Source organism: Schistocerca americana, chromosome 1 (genome assembly GCF_021461395.2).
Source record: "Schistocerca americana isolate TAMUIC-IGC-003095 chromosome 1, iqSchAmer2.1, whole genome shotgun sequence".
In the NCBI taxonomy this organism is placed as follows: domain Eukaryota; kingdom Metazoa; phylum Arthropoda; class Insecta; order Orthoptera; family Acrididae; genus Schistocerca; species Schistocerca americana.
In genome coordinates, this window is record NC_060119.1 from 617,241,397 (window position 1) to 617,261,453 (window position 20,057).

The following is a 20,057-nucleotide window of genomic DNA, read 5'->3' on the forward strand; positions in this document are numbered from 1 at the left end:
TCTCTTAGTTGTTCGAAGGCATGCCCATCAACAATAATGGAGGGCAGAGGAGCTTGATGTTGCGAGACGACGAGATATTTTGTTTTACTCTCATTCACTACCAGCCCTATTTGTTTCGTGCTACACAGGAATCTTAAAGTGTCAGCACTCACTTTCTCCTGGGTGTTGCCAAGGATTACAACATCTTCAGCAAATGCCAGGATTGTGTCTGTTCTCGCCATCTCCATATCTCTGTTTCGACCAGCCTTGCGGCTTACTTTTTCCAAGGCCAAGTTGAATAGTATTGACATCAATGGATCTCCTTGTCACAATCTATTTTGAATACCAGGTGGTCATGATAGTTGGCTGCTGAACGTTACTTGGCAGTTTGATTGGGAGTATCAAGCTGCTATCAGTCGATGTATTTAGGTGAAATGTCGAGTTCTTCTAATGTTTTCCTTAGCATAGAGCAGTCAGTGCTGTCATATGCTTGTTTAAAATCAATGAAATGGAATGAAATAGTGTGTGGCTAGGGCCTCCCGTCGGGTAGACCGTTCGCCTGGTGCAGGTCTTTTGAGTTGACGCCACTTCAGCGACCTGCGCGTCGATGGGGATGAAATGATGATGATTAGGACAACACAACACCCAGCCCCTGAGTGGAGAAAATCTCCGACACAGCCGGGAATCGAACCCGGAAGCTTAGGATTGACATTCCGTCACGCTGACCACTCAGCTACCGGGGCCGGACTTACGAAGATGAAGTGTAGTTCCCAATGAAAGTCGAAAAAATTTTCTGTTAGCTACCTCAAGGTAAATATGTGATCAAGAGTTGACATCCAGAGATGAAGCCACATTGATAAGGGCCTATAATTTCTTCAGCCAATGGTTTCAAGCAGTTTAGGGGCAGCATTGTAAATACTTTGTACCCGATCCCAAATAGTGAAATCCCGCGGTAGTTGGATGCTTGTGTTGCATCTACCTTCTTGAAGATAGGACATACAGCTACACCCTTCCATTCTTCAGGAATTTTCTCCACTGTCCAGATAGTAGATATTAATTGTTTCAGTGCCTCCTTCAGTGCTTCACTCCCTAGGCGTAGCATCTCAGCTGTGATACCACTACCATCTGGAGCCTTGTTGTTCTTGAGGGCCTTTAGTACAACACTGATTTCTTCCTCTGATGGTTTAGGGATTTCCTCTCTACCAAATTGGTCCCATATCTGAGTTATCAACACTGTTGGGCTGCCATAGTCCAATAAACACTCAAAACATTTTTTTAAATTTTTTTTATTTTTTTATTTTTATTTTTTTATGTTTGTCTGCTCTAATGGTGATACCACTTCACCAGTCTCACTTGTTAAAACCAATGTATGTTGCTGGTACTCACCTCTGGCAAATCCTGAGGCCCAGAAGAAAGACCATGATGAAAATATATGGAGACGAAAATATGCACCAAGTTAAAAAAGCCGAATTTTCAAAAGATTGAAACTGATTCAATAAAAAGAAAATTATATAGCACTCTGCTGCCAAAATGCTATTACTCTATTGATGAATTTTTTTAATGATGATCTGACCACTGGAGCAGGATAAAAATTAATAGTACACATATTCAGATATTTTATAGTTCTAGTAAATGTTGTATTCCAAGGACAATCTATTATAGTTACAAGCTTGACAAGCCTCCTGTGCACTAAATCAATGATGTAACATGTATGTTATGAGACAGTCAAATTCTGATCCTTATCCTGAGATCAGTGAGAAACTTACCATCAGGATGGATGGTCACAAAGTAGATGAAGTTAAGGAATTCTGCTACCTAGGCAGCAAAATAACCGTTGACAGATGGAGCAAGGAGGATGTCAAAAGCAGACTAGCACTAGCAAAAAGGGCCTTACTGGCTAAGAGAAATCTACTACTATCAAACATAGGCCTTAATTTGAGGAAGAAATTTCTAAGAATATGCATTTGCAGCACAGCATTGTATAGTAGTGAAACATGGATTGTGGGAAAACTGGAAGAGAAGAGAACAGAAGCATTTGAGATGTGGTGCTACAGATGAATGTTGAAAATTAGGTGGGGTGATAAGGTAAGGAATGAGGAGGTTCTGCACAGAATGGGAGAGGAAAGGAAAGGAATATGTGGAAAACACTGACTAGGGGAAGGGACAGGATGATCAGACATCTGTTAAAACATCAGGGAATGACTTCCATGGGACTAGAGGGAGCTGTAGAGGGCAAAAATGCCAGAGGATTACAGAGATTCGAATACATCGAGCAAATAATTGAGAACCCAGGTTGCAAATGCTACTCTGAGATGAAGAGGCTGGCACAGAAGAGGAATTCGTGGCGAGCTGCATCAAACCATTCAGAATACAGAATTTCTAAATTCAGTTGTAAAAGCACAAAATATTGAAAATAAATTTTTGTTGCCCCCTGGTAGCCATTAAAAGACAGCTTGCAACTGGGACCATGACCATGAACCAGGATAACCATCTAGTAGATACATGACTCAATTTCAGTGAATTATGATCAGGATTCAATTTCAATGAGTTATGAACAGAGATTTAATTAAAGATTATACAGTAGTTAGAAATAGGTGTATGGGTTGCAAGCTATAAAAGTAATGAGACTGACTTACTTGGAACTAAGAATTTTGTAGTTTTTACATGTCATAGTTTTAAAGTTGTCATGAAGATGTTTTTATTTAATTTTTTTCCCCCATTCTTCATAGTAGTTGTGGGAGGCCTATACTTGAATACCTCTCAGCTCATCACTTTTGAATTGAAACTACCAAAATGACCCCTTTTGAAATAATTCTTAAGCACTAGGGAAAAAAAGTAGTCACAGGTACTACTTGTGAACAGGGATACTGAGAAATCGCAGGAATGCTATTTAGTACCAAAAATTCATTGATGTAAATTACTGTGTGACAGGGAGAATTCTCATAGTGCAGCATCCAAGATTATGCAGTGTCTTTTTGCACATGTATTTTTTCCCCTCAACATTAAAAATAAATAAATAAATAAAAAAGGACCAGTCATTTGAATTTGGTTTTGAACAGTCTCCCTTTTCTAAGATGGGGAGAGTTTGCAATATGCTGCTCCCAGCTGTGCATTACATGATATTTGGGTGTAAATGATTTCTTGTGTCACTCAAAATTTCTGAGTCTCTCTGGAGGTGGTCCTGAAGAGCAAGACACACATTCTCATGATTTTCCTTCTGTCCAATTCTGAAGTTCCCTGGAACACTCATTGCTTACACTTTCCCATGTTCACACCGTGTGTTAAAATTCAGTGGCTACCAAACACGTTTAAACTTTGATCATTCATACCATCTGGTTACTATCAAACCTCATAAGACACTTCACTCTTTCCACATTATCATCCATTCTTGAGGTTAAAAGTCATCCCACACAAGCTTCATTTTCCACCTCTTCTCAGCCTACCAGAAAGAACTTGTACCCTCTGAACACTTGGACCCTGGACAAGGAATGTTCTCCACAAAATATCTGTAAATCTCAGTAGCGGTTTCACCAAACTTAACCAAAATTTGATAGCAGAGTGTGTTGCTTGTACCTCTCATGTTCCATATTGATAATACACTTAACAAGCACAATTATGCTTCAGATGCTCTCAGAACTCTGTAACTGTAGCAAATTCAAACTAATATTGAGTAAGGGCACATTTCAGCCTAACTGCTGGTTGGAAGAGGAGGAGGAGGAGGAGGAGGAGGTGGTGGAGGTGGCAACAGCATCATTGGTTCGTGCACATTGTTGCCAGTCTCATTGCTTTTCTAACACACTTTCTAAGTGAGAAAAATCATAGAGAAGAAGGAAGAAAGGCAGAAGGTTTCCAGAAAGAAGAATACAAAAATGCATGTTAATACTAAAATTAATTAATTGATGTGTCAGCATGCTAAAGAGGCTGTGAAAGTACTGTCAGTGTTAGGTGATCGCTAAGACATCTATTTGAAAATGGGAGAAAATAATATAGTTTGCATATAGAAATAAACAAAGTTTTGGAAAAAGCTAAATATTGAAGGAAACATGGATTTTAGTAAAGGAGGAATTAACAGAAGATTAGGATATTAGTGTTCACATGCCATTGGCAGTGCTGTTGGTAGTGATGGGAGACATCCCAGTATTGTCTTAAGTTGACCAGGAGAAAATCAAGAAAAGGAAGAACAATAAACTGAACATCGATTCTTCGATTTTGGAAAAGCAGTCACTCCAGTTCAGTGTTGATGATAATTTTTTTACTTTAGATATTAAATATATGTCAACTATAACATGAATGTTCATTGCTGTTCTAAGAACTCCACACAAACATCAGAAATACATTACAACAGAAATGTCATACTCTGGCATACGTGAAACTTGTTGGTAATTCCTTGTTGTACTGGTAATTCCTTGTTGTACTAGTTGTTTAGTTGCTTTTAAAGTTAGTTTTAATGTAAACAAGTTGGATTAAATGTGGCAGAATTGTGGGTCACTTTTTGATGATGTGATGTAATTGAACAGATAAAAAATCCGCTCACTAAGTGGCAGGAGGAGAAAACACACGAAAAAAAGGTTTTACTTATATAAGCTTTCGAAGCTAGTGGCACCTTCTTCTGGCAGAAGGGTTAAAGGTAAAGGACTGGAGAGCTTTAGGAAAAGGGGCAGAGTTTGGAAAAGTTGCCCAGAACCTCGGGTCAGGGTAGACTTACTGAACGGGATGAGAAGCAGTCACCCAGAACCTTGGGTTAGGGTAGACCTACTGGTCAGGATGCAAAGGAAAGTCTTTCCTTCTCATCCCATCCAGTAAGTCTCCCTTGATCCGGGGTACTGGGTGACTTTCCCGAACTCTGCCTTTTTCCTAAATATCTCCAGTCCTTTTCCTTCACCCCTCTTTCCTTCTCCTTCAATCCTTCTGCCGGAAGAAGGAGCCACTTGCTCCGAACGCTTGCATAAGTAAAAGATTTTTTTTCTGTGTGTATCTTCCTACTGCCACCTGGTGATTAGATATTTTATTTATCCAGTTATATAATACTGTATATCAGTTTGAATATGAAAACAGAAATAAAGTATCTTTTAGTGAAATACTCAGAAATGCAGTTGTGTTGACTACCAAAATTTGAGAGTGTCATAGATACTTGTTTGATGGACGCTTTGAGTAGGAAGTACCGTTCAAAGAAATTAATTGATTTCCCTAACTGACCCAAGTAACAGTGGACTACAAACAGTGGTAATAATGAGAATAAAGACCTGCTCTATTCCAATCTAAACTGGATTTGTTGATTTCCTGTGGCGAGTGTTACGTTCAAGTACTGAATAGTGAGAATCTGGAGGTGGAGTTTGCCATTATACTTTTTTTGCCATAATATCTGGCACTGTTACGGCATGTGAGCAGGATTTATTGTTATGAAGTCCAGTACCAACATGACCCTGTATCTGGCACCAAGTGCAAATAGCCTGCAGTTGGGGAGAATCATTTCCCTGATTGATGGATGAGTGAAGGACTGGGTTTTGGCATTTCAAATGTAGTAATACTGAGATCACAGAGTGACTTAAGCAAGCTACCAGGTAGCTTTTGTTGCTGTTGGAGCTATATATGGGCTGCAAGGATGCAACTTTTCTGGTAATAGTGATAAATGAGTGGATCAGACACCACTGGATTGCAAGGTTATTGGATCAGCAGTTGGAGCCAGTTTTCCAAGAAACTGAAAAATCATGACATCAAACAAAGATTAGCAAAATGCTCTCTTCAATACGGAATTTGTTACTTTGCATGTGCTGTAAATTAAAGGCATAATGAACTCGAGAAGTTAGTTTGAGCAGTACAATACTTTAGTAGGCATGGTCCTATTGGAAGTGGTATGTGCTTGTCTTCATATAATATTTGAACTGTCTTACTCAACCACTTGTAGGTGGACTTAAAGCTCAATGGTGGACTCCAAGCCACAGTGCAACTTGTCATTTTTCATAATAACAGACATTGCCAAAAATAAAAAGAAGTGATAAGTGACAACACGAGAGAAGTAAAGTTGCTATTCACGATGTAGTGGAGATGCTGAGTCACGATAAGCACAACAAAAAGATTCACACAATTATAGCTTTCGGCCATTAAGGCCTTTGTCAGCAGTAGACATACATACATTACAATGTAGTTTCAGCTCTCTGAGACTGCAGACGTGTGTGCAAGTTGTGTTTGCATGAGTGTGTGTATGTGTGTCTACTGCTGACAAAGACCTTAATGGCTGAAAGCTATAATTGTGTGAATCTTTTTGTTGTGCCTATCACAACTCAGCATCTCTGCTATATGGTGAGTAGCAACTTTCCTTCTCTGGTATTGTTAATTCCATCCTGGATTTTCCATTGTTTGAAGTGATAAGTGACTTATAGAAATCCCGACACCATCTGTGGATGGAACCCCAGACGTTTGGATCCACATAGTCTGGTGCTCAACCAGTCAATGATGAAGAATTGACGTAGTTGGTGAATGTGTGATTCCCATTCCACCGCTGTTTTGCTAAACATACTGAATGATGTAATAGAGTTACGGAGCAGCCACAGTTCTGGCTGTCGTGAAGTTGGGTTGACAGTGTTTGTCCATGTACTCCTTTAGCAGTTGGGACTGCTGTTTATGCAGTTGTTGCTAAATTACATCTGCTGTTGATGTCTTTTCTCTTGCTGCCTGATGAACTGAAGGCTAGCAGGATACATGATTTTGTTACACATGGAGAAGTTTCTTAATTGTCCTCACCACTTCTACGTCTTTTCAGCATGTTGTTGCTTCAGCCCCCCATAATAAATTACACTCGACATATACAGAGCCTAAAGATGCATAATGACAACTAGACTGATTACAGTCAAGTCATCTCCAGTAAGGTACAGGCGTGATGGACAATCAAATTCAGAATATTTCTATTCTAATCTTATCATGATATCTTAAAAATTTATATACTTTTTCATAACAAATACAAATTCAGGGAATACTTTAGTGTGGATAATGTGAACTTATAAGGTGTAGTATATCTTTTAAGATACAAATTTTAGGAAAACCATTTATGTGAAATTAGAATTGCCTACTTTTATGCATTTCTGTAAGCTGTGATCTTGTTGAAACAACAACAGGTTACAGCTGAACAATCAGTGTATATATAAAAGCAATTATAGTGGAACTTCAATTTTACGTTCACTGATTTTAAGTTTTTTGCTATTCCACACCATAAATTTGTAGCCCCTGTGAAAAACCACGTAAGATCAATGCTGAACATTCCCCAATTTTACATTTCTTCCTAGTAAGGTTTACCTCAATTCTAAGTACTTATTCCAAGTCTAGCTTGATTTCGTCCTGTTTCCTTCTTATTGAAATTGGATAACGTGACTGAAGAAGTTATTAGTGGCACAAAATACAAATGGTTCATACCATGCGTGGTGGGGGATTTAAGGGAGTATTTTAGATCGTTATGGATAGGGGAGACGAGAGAGGAAATGCTGACGTAATCCAGTCAGTGTTGCCAGCACAACTTGTTATATTTAGCTTCACCACACAGTTATGATACAACTACCATTAGGTTGCAGTGGTAACTGAAAAACAAGACAGTTGAAGCAAAGTGTTCTGGACCGAGCCAATATGTGATGAAGGGGTCCAGCCACCGCCTTTTATTGTGCCACTTATAACTCAAGTCTCACATTTTCCCACGTATTTCACATGTATTGTATTCAGCAACAGTATCAATCATCAACCTATTAAATTCAAACACTTAGGCTCGAAGAAAATGCTTGGTCATAATTAAGGAAATGTCGCCATTTCTGGCTGATGAACTATTATTGGCTGGTGACACCCAATAGGCAATGTAACTGCCACACCACACTAAAACACGTAAAATGAGATCACCTACTGGATATGTGGATAGGGGGTTGCCCTTCGATGATGGGAGTGCAGGTAGCTGTGAAAGCATTTTGTGAAGTGTTGAAAAAAATATACTTTTCATGCAGATGATGTGGAATGACAGACACGGAAATTGAAAAAGGGTTTTGCAACAGCACATTTTAAAGACTTTCACATTCAAATTTGACACTATATAGTTGCAACAACTACATACACTACTCATGTATATACTTTGCATCACATGCACCCCACACTGTAGATCGTAAAGATTGGCAGCAGTGATAGAGGGCGTGAAGCAAAACTGTAGCACCTGAGCTTTCTTTCAAATTTACATTTTACGCAGTTTACAGCAATTCACTGAGCCAACTTCTAAGAAGTTTGTAACATCAGTTGGGGAAGTAAACTCATTTTTTCATATCTCTGTTTCTCCAATCAAGCCTAAAGTAACACAGTAATGGTGATGAGCAGATGGAGTACAGCTCGTAAAAAATGCATTAAACAACAGCAATGGTGCCAAAGTTTGTCATTAAGCAGATGTTCGCATTTATGCTTATGGTTTAACCACGTAACTGCTATGATATTTTTGGTTTAATTCAACATGTTCATCAGTTTTTGCTTTTTTCTGGGTGAGCACAAAGGATGATCTCTCAAAAATGTGCGTTTTGGACATGTAATTTGTGCTCATAGCATGTCCAAAAACAGCTCCATTACCTTGTACGCAGATACCAGTTTCAATTTTTTGATAAGTTTTTACTTGCTGTTATGAATCTTTGATTTTTTTAAGATCAGATGAAATTCATTACCACAGATTTTATACAAAGTACTGGAGAGGACTGCGATTTTTTAATCATGTATGCCAGTTACATGTATTTTTGCTTATATTTTGTGGGGCTTTAACATTTTTCTCGATTCTGGATTTTTCTCAATTTTGTGTTTTTTAACTCTGGACCACACGAAAACGTAAAATAGGGGTTTCGTTGTGTTGTGTTGTGTGTGTGTGATTGTCTGTATCTATATACTTTTGTTCTGTACAGTTTTTTGTAAGGACTTAATTTTTAGGAAGATGTACCACCAACGCCCAGGATGCGCATGAAACCTGATCCTCCCATCAGCTCAGAAGAAAATGCACCTCGTGCCTACAAACGTCAGCGTACTGAAATGCCTGTGCAGAGTGCTATGAGGACACCACCGAACACATCATCTCGTGTCATGTCACCAGCACCACATCCGGCTCCGCCTCCAGTGACAACTCAGCCTCCAACACCAGCCCAGCCACCGGCGCCAGTACAAGCTCCAGTACCGCCTCCAGCTTCAGCCGCAGCTCCCAATCCAGTTAGTGTTCCAAAAGTAGCACCACCGAGTCCCGAAACCATTGCAGAAGAGTCACTTCCATTTGATATGCGCGATGAACACAGACCGAAGGAAGAACCGGCTGATTATGAATCAGACATTGAAGAAATTGAGTGCAAAGTGGTACAGAGTAGCAGCTCTCTGAACCAATTACTGCATGGAGAGAGCAGTATGCTGAGTCAGGGTTCTCCACAGAGTAAGTATTATCACTGACATGTCATTTCATATAAGAATTAAATAATGTTTGTTACTTGTTTCAAGCTTTTTTTTTAACACAAATTTTAAAATTATGCATACTTCTTGACTTTTATAACCAGATAGTGTTGCTCTATCTCATAACTGACTGTTATTTTGCTTTCTGCTTCCTTTTTTTGCCTGACAGGCAAACGCATAATGTAGTCCATTTCCCTGTTCCTTTGGAAGATGTAATACTATCATAGATGGATTGGTGATGTGTGGCCTTACATTGTCGTTCATTAAGTAACCCTAGGTATTTTTGTTAGTTGTTAGTCTCCTGGAAAAGCTTATGGTATATTGTTGACATAATCGTTAGAAATTAAGATTTGGTGGAAGTATATTGATCCAATAATTTACATTGCACTGATTGCACACTGCACTCCTGTTAACATGTTGTGTTGGGCCTTTCGATATAACTGATGATGATTTTCAGAAGCCCAATGTCATTGTTATGAGGATTCATGTTCTTCAGTAAGTGCAGCCATTCTTCTTCTGAAGAAAAGAGCATTTCAGGTTCAGCCTCTCCATCATGCACATACCGCAATATCCATTTACAGTACTGACATCAAACATTACTTTATAGGGTTTCAGTTTTAATTTGTACACAGCCCTGTCAGCAGATGCTACTGACATACAACTCTGAAGTGCTAAACTATTGAAATGTTTCCTTGGACTTGTTTTTAAGGCCACTGCTAGCTTAGATACTCCAGCTAAAGGCAATAGACTAAAATCCACCTTACAGGGAGGAGGATATCTGCTTATCAGAGCCTACCTGCTTTATATTGGTTCCTGTGCAATGCTTGACACAGCATGTGCTTCACATACGAATACCTTGTGTTATTGGCGAATCAAAAGCAATGTAGCACAGTTTCCATTGGTATATGTGACTTTTTCCTTAGAGGCCATTTTAAGTTGCCTTATACACTGGAGCTGTTGTTTTTACAAACCTTGTAAACCATTTATAATGTATAGTGGACAGTTATGCATGTTATTCATAACAGTCTTGTATATAAAATTCCTTTCATTATGTACCTCAGCTGTATGTATCGTGCAGCTCCGGCATGTTTTCTGATACCATTCTGTTAGGTTAGCATCTCTTTATTTTGTTCACTCTTGGAATCCAATAAGGAATTTCCTTGGCCCATCTATCATACATTCTCCTTGCTGCGTGTGATGCCTGCCACAATTTCATTTTAATTGCAGTCATAATTCTTTCTTCCACTCCAGTCTGCTCTCTGACCCACTTATTAGTGCTCCTCGTATTTCCTGTACAGGGTATATGTGAACCAGCGCAACCAGGAGAGCCAGGAAAAACGTGGAAATTTTTTCATCTGGTGAACACCTGGGAATTTATTCATCTGGAAAAAAATCGGGAAAAACCCAGGGATTTTTTAGAATCTGAGAATTTTTCATTGTTTTAGTTTTCATTTAAATTTTTGTAATTTTGACTGATACAAACTGATACTCCAACAAAGCATATTACTGTATCCTGCTACTGTAGAATAATACCGCAGCAGTAAAACTTGAATGAAAGAACAAAACGAAAATAAAACTTAAACTGCAAAGGAAATGCGCCATATAAAACAATAAAACGCGGTGCTCATACAAGGGACTGCCAACAACAAAATGTGTCAAAGGCTTCAGGAAGACTATGCAATGCTTCATAACAACAAATTGCCTCCAATGAGCTTGATGTCACAACTGTTTACATTAGATTTGTTTGAGTAGTTACGAGCGGGCTCATGCGAATGCGCAGTTGAGTTGCATATTAGTTGTATCTTGTCCCATTTATGGCTACAGAAATGTGAGCAGCAAGAAGCCAGATGCTACCCGGAAAAATTTTACTGGTGCGCCCAAGCTGCCAGATTCACGCATGCACATCAGGCCTGGATCTGGGCGGGGGGGCAAACCGGGCTATGTGAACCATGTGGCAATTTGGAGGGGGGGGGGGGGGGGGGGGGGAGAGTGATGACGCCAAATTCGTATTCTTGAGGGAAAAAATCTTGTTGCACAGAGTGCCTAGCATCTAGCACACGTTGGTCTATTGATTATTCATATGATTTTGAAACACATCCCTATTGGTTTTTGAACACATTATAAGTTGATTTCTGAATGAATCATAAGTTGATTTTTGAATGCGTGCTTAGTGTATGTGATGTCTCTGCCAGGGGAATCCTCGTCACATCTGGAAATAAACTTTCTTGCAGACAAAAAGGGACAGAGCTATACGAGCTGAGCAGAATAAAGCCGAACGGATGAATGCCAATCACTGTTTGTTTATGTGGTTTGGAAGAATATTACGATTCAAAATTTATACAAAAATTTTGTACCACTACTTTTCGATTGCAAGCTTCAGAAACTGGAACGTATGAATGAAATGTGGAACTATTTCCTGACATGAAGCTTTTTGCTTGTAGTAGGCCAAATAGGCATTAGATATTGTTGTGTTATAAAAACAACCATTATTGCTAAGTCAGTCTCTCTTATTTAGTGGGTGTTACAATTGCTGCAATATTAGAAAGGCCTGTTTTATTTTATCTAGCAGACAGTGACAAAATAGATGTAATCAGATCGAGAAACCACACCAGTCGTGAGTACTATTTGCATTAACAGCTTTTTAAGTATTAGATGATGACATTTCGATTTTTCATGTAGCAAAATGTTTGACGAACTTTGATGACGTAATAGATTTGTTTGCAGAAAGGGAAGCACGCCATGTAAGGCTGTAGCAAGATGAAAGAGAAAAAAATGCTAGGACCCAAGGATTGAAGAAATGTGTACTGTCTTGCTCATCTCTTGTCTTTACTGATTTTGTGTATTCTATATTTAATTTTATGTCACACAAAACAGCAAGTTATTAGCTAATAGGCAATTAAGAGTGCAAATTTTCTGAAGAGTTCTTATTCTCCTGGTTAGAAATGATCCCATTCAGTATTAATTGCAATTTTTTTTTGTAAGAGGGGCAGGATGTCAAACCAGCTGACTGGGAGCAGTAGAGGCACCAGAGGACTTCTAATTTTCACTGTCCTGAATATAGTTTGATGGCATCCACAACAAAATATACGCGTTTTGAGTCCCACAGAACGAAATATAGTGACATGCTACACAAGAATTCTGTGCGAAGTGGCGTGGCACTGCACTATATCACAAGACCAAATAACATGTCTTACGTGTTATCTAACACATGTTTTATGTATCAGACTCGTCAGAAAGATGTGTGCTACAAAATGAACATTTTTTTACGTCCTATCTCAAACGCTCAAGGAAGGGGAGGGGGGAGGAGCCACAATCCAGTCTTGCCCCAGTTTGGAAACATCATAGACCTGGGGCCGATGCGCAGAGCAGTCTGCGTTATAGTGGGGAGGTGGGTAGTCTCCACGTGACCAGTGTTTACAGTTAGTGATTTTGCTGTTTTCTCGTCATTTACTGCTCTCACATCAGATGAAAGCAAACCGAATTCCTGTGGCCAGGAGCTATCAAGTAAATTAAATACATTCACATAACTACAGAAGGCTAAAATTTGTTATTAGTTTCAGATTTTGTTTTATTTCCACCTTTCTAACACTCAAGCATTAATCACCTTGCAGAATAATGAAGTTATTTTTGTTGGTTTGCTGAATAAATTGGCTTTTATTAATCTTGTCCGCTGAGATAGTCAATTTATTTGAAATGAGATGTTTAATTCCACACTATTGGCTAGTTTCAAATATTCGCTGCATTTCAAGTGCACATTTTCATCTTTGAGCACTTATGGCATTATGCCATATTAAAGAACCAAACATGAGATAATACAGTACTCATACTCCAAGCAAAATTTACATCCGGAATACTATATAGGAAACCTTAATACCAAGTCGAGGCCTACTTCGGTGGGAATCTGGACATACGAATTTGCACTTTAACCCGAATTATACTTTTTAGTATGGTTCATGGAATTCTGATGCTCTTAGAGTATCCTCTGATGTCTTGTTTCTTTTATGACATAATGTAAGATCTTTTAATGTTTTACATCTACGAACATACGGGCTTCCTACATCTTCGTAGCTGTGCAAGCGCGGTAATGCCTGTTATTTGGCACTCTCTGGGAACTGTTGAAACAAACCTATTTCTAACAGGTCACAGGAAAATGTTGCGAGCTGTGGTTTGAAAAGCATTATTTTCAAAGTATATTTCCCTTTACGCAAGATGGACTATTGAGAGAATGTACAATGAATTTCTTAAATCACAGAGCATTTTACTTTCGTTTAAAAATCAACTCTTGACGAGCGATTTAGAAGAATTTCAAGGCCAGAAGATTAGACATTTATGTCGTTATTACAGATTTTATTGTAACATTTGTGTGATGTATCTTAAAGTGTAACGTGTGCAAAAAAGATCATAATATGTGAAAGCTTAGCTTCTCTTGTAGCTTATTAATCTTTGAGACAAATATTATATGTGAAAGCTTTGCTTTTCTTGCAGCAGCACTATGTATATTTATTTAAACCATTAACTTTTTCTGTTTTCTGTTTGTGCCACTCAGCAGTGATGTTGCTATTGGCTGAATACATAACGTGTCCTATGCTCTGAATATCTGCTGCTATTGGCTGGCGAGATCACGTGATATGAGCTATGACTGGCTTACAAACACGCGTCAATGCTTCAGAAAGTAACATGCAGTGTTTGGTGGAATTCAAATTTATACTTTCGTAATATGAAAATATGCACCGTACATGCTGCTGCACATTAAAGATCTTTCCAAAACATGTTTTTATCCCTGAATTTCATTTTCTAAAGTTCCGGGAAATTCTACGTCGCTGTGTAAAACAATAACCATTCAAAGGACTGATAAATTTTACAGTTCCAAGGGAAAGTATACTGTCACTTAACATGGAGGAAGTGTATTTTTACCCAGGAGAGAGTGTATTCTTAACCTGTAAATCCGGGAAAAGTCCGGAACTTTTTTTTTCCTTGTCCGCTTATATACCCTGCTATAATACCTAAAATGCATTGTTCCAGTGCTTGCTGAGCAACTTGTGTTTTTGAATGGTACTCCCATTAAAAATATGTCTTAATTTAAAACTGGCTATACACATTGATTTTAAACTTTCATTTTGATACACATTGGAGGCTTAGCCTTGAAAATCCTATTTAGTTTTCCAAAAACATTCCAGTGGTATAGTGGTTAGCACACTGGACTTGCATTCAGGAGGATGACGGTTCAATCTCATGTCCAACCATCCTGATTTAGGTTTTCCGTGATTTTCCTAAATCGCTTCAGGCAAATGCTGGGATGGTTCCTTTGAAAGGGCGTGACCAACTTACTGTAGTCCATTCAGGGTTGAATAATTATTTCTCCACTTTTCCTATTATGTTTGTTGAGGTTTTGAACTTTTTTCCTTCATAGCCTTGCTGGTTTGTTCATTGTTATTTTTGTTGTGGTACTGCTGGACAGTACTGGAACCACATCACAGGTTAAAGATTGTTGTAGTGCTATATTCACCACATACTGATAGGCAGAAATGGTCAAATCACAAAGCACAATTGCACTGAGTTGATTTACTGCTGATTTACCCACAAGTGGATTTTCTTTGGCACCCGAATCTTCATATTACGCTATCAGTTGAATTAAGAGGAAAGCATAATGTTACATTCACAGCACTATTTGGTACTTAATCATTTGTTTCTAAAAGATCCACAAGTTCCAACAAACAGTGTACATCATTCTCCGAGTATAAAATGACAACATATTAGCCTTATGTCCTTCTGGGAGGGTGGTTCAAAATGTCATTGAATAACAATTGACAAAAACTTCCAGTTGTAATATAACCTTATAAATAATACATTTTGTTCCTGTTAGATCTTGTATTAATAGTATCAGAATTATTGACGCAATATGAGAGAAAATATGGATACCCAAGACACAATTTCTCAATAACTGCAAATGATAGCGCCAAAATTACAGTCACCCTACGCCAAAGTATTTCATTTAAATATGCGTTACAGTCTGTTGCAACAATGCACTATTCATGGAAATAAATAATTTCAGTGCAGAGTGACATTGTCCTTCTAGAAGGATGTTAGATCTTGGTCAAGATCTCACTAGTTAACTGATCCGTTGAAGCTAGAAAACATTTGGAAAACATGCATTTTGTAGAATAACTGTGAAGACTCCAATAAATGATCACCAAAGGATGTAGCAGTTGCTGGAAATTGTACCCGGCTGTAAACAGCAGCTGAATATCAACGAATACTTTGCAGTCTCATTGGAGGCAAGCTTATGGCACCTGAAGATGAGGACTGTGTTGGCCGTTGAAATATTGTGAAAAAATTCCAAGACCGTATCAAAATATCTACAATAGTTCCTCAGACTAGCCTTGGAAGTATAAAAAGAAGTGAACAGTGGTCTTCAGTATATATACACTCCTGGAAATTGAAATAAGAACACCATGAATTCATTGTCCCAGGAAGGGGAAACTTTATTGACACATTCCTGGGGTCAGATACATCACATGATCACACTGACAGAACCACAGGCACATAGACACAGGCAACAGAGCATGCACAATGTCGGCACTAGTACAGTGTATATCCACCTTTCGCAGCAATGCAGGCTGCTATTCTCCCTTGGAGACGATCGTAGAGATGCTGGATGTAGTCCTGTGGAACGGCTTGCCATGCCATTTCCACCTGGCGCCTCAATTGGACCAGCGTTCGTGCTGGACGTGCAGACCGCGTGAGACGACGCTTCCGGAGATCTTGCTGGCCAGGGTAGTTGACTTACACCTTCTAGAGCACGTTGGGTGGTATGGGATACATGCGGACGTGCATTGTCCTGTTGGAACAGCAAGTTCCCTTGCCGGTCTAGGAATGGTAGAACGATGGGTTCGATGACGGTTTGGATGTACCGTGCACTATTCAGTGTCCCCTCGACGATCACCAGTGGTGTACGGCCAGTGTAGGAGATCGCTCCCCACACCATGATGCCGGGTGTTGGCCCTGTGTGCCTCGGTCATATGCAGTCCTGATTGTGGCGCTCACCTGCACGGCGCCAAACACACATACGACCATCATTGGCACCAAGGCAGAAGCGACTCTCATCGCTGAAGACGACACGTCTCCATTCGTCCCTCCATTCACGCCTGTCGCGACACCACTGGAGGCGGGCTGCACGATGTTGGGGCGTGAGCGGAAGACGGCCTAACGGTGTGCGGGACCGTAGCCCAGCTTCACGGAGACGGTTGCGAATGATCCTCGCCGATACCCCAGGAGCAACAGTGTCCCTAATTTGCTGGGAAGTAGCGGTGCGGTCCCCTACGGCACTGCGTAGGATCCTACGGTCTTGGCGTGCATCCGTGCGTCGCTGCGGTCCGGTCCCAGGTCGACGGGCACGTGCACCTTCCGCCGACCACTGGCGACAACATCGATGTACTGTGGAGACCTCACGCCCCACGTGTTGAGCAATTCGGCGGTACGTCCACCCGGCCTCCCGCATGCCCACTATACGCCCTCGCTCAAAGTCCGTCAACTGCACATACGGTTCACGTCCACGCTGTCGCGGCATGCTACCAGTGTTAAAGACTGCGATGGAGCTCCGTATGCCACGGCAAACTGGCTGACACTGACGGTGGCGGTGCACAAATGCTGCGCAGCTAGCGCCATTCGACGGCCAACACCGCGGTTCCTGGTGTGTCCGCTGTGCCGTGCGTGTGATCATTGCTTGTACAGCCCTCTCGCAGTGTCCGGAGCAAGTATGGTGGGTCTGACACACCGGTGTCAATGTGTTCTTTTTTCCATTTCCAGGAGTGTATGTAGATATAGAAGATTTAATAAAATGTTTTTTATTTACTTAATAAAACATGCCTACAATTTCATTTAACGTTTGCATGCAGTGATGTTAATCTATTATGCTTTTGGTGGATGATGAATGCAATGTATGCTCTAATGGCAGAAAGATATTTTTTATGTGATGTAGTACAACTTTATGATTCTACGTCAGCAGGAGATACCCTGTAGGTTTTGATAAGCAGTTTTGCAAGTATCAAAATCTTTGACATAAATGGCCTCATTTTTTTGATTGTGTTAAATTTAGAAGCTTAAATTTTTTACTCTGCCAAGGGACTGCAGACCTTAGTATGTGACATAAAGTTTGAATTTGATATGTCAGCTTGCCATGAGAAAAAGGGGCTGTAGCAGATGGATGGATGGATGGATGGACGGACGGATGGACGGACGGACAGACAGACAGACAGACAGAGTGACTGATAAAAAATGAAAAACAAAATTTTTTGTGTCATATAATTACAGATTAACAGTTTTCGGATTTTTTTCCTTTAACTGTACTGTGAAACCTTGCTTCTTGCCAAATTTCATAATTCCCAATCAACGAGAAGTATGTTATAGGTTTTGGTGAGTCTATTTTCGAATATCAAAATATGTGACATAAATGGTCATATCTTTTGATTGCATTGACTTAGAAGATTAAGATTTTTATGGTGTCAAGGGACCATTTATTTTAATATGCAACACAAATTTGAACCCAATATATTATTTAATTCATGGAAAAACGTTTGCTTAACAGTTGGACAGACATACAGACAGATAAACAACAAAGTGATCCAATGAGGGTTTTGTTTTGAAGCATGGAACGCTAAACACTTGGAAATTATGTCTCTCGCAACTAATTAATTATCCTCTATAGCAGTTTGCTCAGTTGCACAATCATAGTGTTGGTCTGCCTGGTTCCAGCTTTTGTTCATTGTCACATGACATTGGTTTTCTTTAATTGTCACATCCATGAAGGGCATCTTGTACATCCATGTGCATGTGCCACTCAGTTGGCAATGAATGTCAGTAGGATTCGTGCCTTGCAATTGACGAAAATTAATAATAATGTGCTCTTCTCATAGTAGGAACTTGAGTACATTGAAGTGTAAGTGCATGTATGTTTCTGCAATCAACCACCAGAAAAAAAATGGGAAACCTTAGATCCTTAATGCACCTTCTAAGTATAACAGACCACATGAAGGGCTGGCAGTAACATATTGAAAAGTGACAGGCTGTAAGTGTCAGTAATACTTACTTCGTGTTTTCTTTTATTAGTGAGTCTGTGCCAGCACATTTCAGATTAGATGGCTATGGTTGCAGTTATGTTTTGCCCAGAAGCTTGAGATACAAGATCAAGTATATATCCCAATGCATTGTAACTCACAGGCTTTGCATCTTTGTGTATCACATTACATTCAGTTGACAGACACTTCTCATCTACTAAAGTTCTTCCCACAGTGACCCCCGTACCTGTGCTGGTGCAAACCACCTACCAATGCATCATTGTGAAGAAAAGGATATCAGTGGTGCTATGCCTAGTTCACAATAACAAAGTAATTGGCAGACAATAGCTCAGCAAAGATGGAGGTGTTGATATGGATTTTGCATTATGTGTATCCACAGTAATGCTGCAGCAGTAACAGCTGTGCAATTGAGTAATGAAATTCATGTTTTTACTTAAAATACAATGTGGGTTCTGCATTACAGGATTGTAATGATGTAATCACTTCTCTGCTCCTAACTTCAGACTTTTGTTGTGTAAAATAAAATAAACTCATTATAGAGAAACAAAGCAAAATATTAAAACAAATCACAATAGCTACATTAGTGGCTGCAGTTTTTCACTCACAGTTGCATCTGATAACTGGAACCAGTGGTGGCAGAGTGATATCATAACAGTGAATAGAACAGAAATTGCGACCTAGCTCACTCGCTGACTGGTTGTTGTTATAGTAACTTTTGTTTAAACAACTGTGGTGTGACTGACTTTTAACTATCTGTACAGTGATGTAGATTAAGATCCTATGTATCATACAAAGCAGCCATTCACCCTGGTGGGCCCTCATTTGCGAGTAAGTGAAGAAAAAAAAAAAAAAAAAAAATTCAGAATTTTGTGTGACACTCCAATAGCGTTTAAAAAAGTTGTGTTGCATAGTCTGATCACATGTCAGCACGGTTAACTCAGCGTGTTCGGTCAGAGGGCTAAAAAAAAAAAAAAAAAACTGAGTTAATGAATCAATGACGAACTGAAACGGATGTCTTGCGACGTCCGCCACGAGCAGATGCAACGAACGAACACGAAAAGAATGAGAGCCAGCACGGTAGCTCAGCATGTTCGGTCAGAGGGTTAGCTGTCCTCTGTAATAAAAAAAAAAAACTGAGTTAATCGATCAACAACGTACTTAAAACAGGTGTCTTAGGACGTCCGCCCCGAGCAGATGCACGAAGAAAAAAAAAAAAATAGTGCAGTGGATAGGGTAACAGCTTTGCATGTAGAAGGTTATGGGTTCAAATCGCACCAGGGGCAGTAATTTTTTTTTATTTTTAAATGTTAATTAAAACAACTTAAATCATCATTTTTATTCAATTAATTGATTTAAAAGTAATTTTTGAATTCCATTCCTTTGCCACATAATTTTAATCATAATATCAACTTCTGCATTTGCTCCCATTTTTCTTCCTAACATTCTTTCTCCACTTGAAATCTTTGTATATGTGTTTTTAATTAATTTTTTGTATTAATTTCCATTTAATTTCTATTGTTTTATCTTTTTTTTCCATCCACATTATTGCGTTCATTTTGTTGATCTCTC

At 39.4% G+C, this 20,057-nt stretch overlaps 1 protein-coding gene across 7 annotated transcripts in view; it reads left to right on the plus strand.

Annotated features, from left to right (window-relative positions):
- Positions 1 to 20,057, plus strand: part of LOC124607350 (broad-complex core protein isoforms 1/2/3/4/5-like) — a 331,766-nt gene that overhangs the window by 70,877 nt on the left and 240,832 nt on the right. For all 7 annotated transcript variants that reach the window (XM_047139695.1, XM_047139681.1, XM_047139688.1 and 4 more), the window contains exon 4: positions 8,911 to 9,397. In XM_047139695.1, coding sequence (XP_046995651.1) covers positions 8,911 to 9,397 — 487 coding nt within the window. The remainder of the gene's footprint in view (positions 1 to 8,910; positions 9,398 to 20,057) is intronic.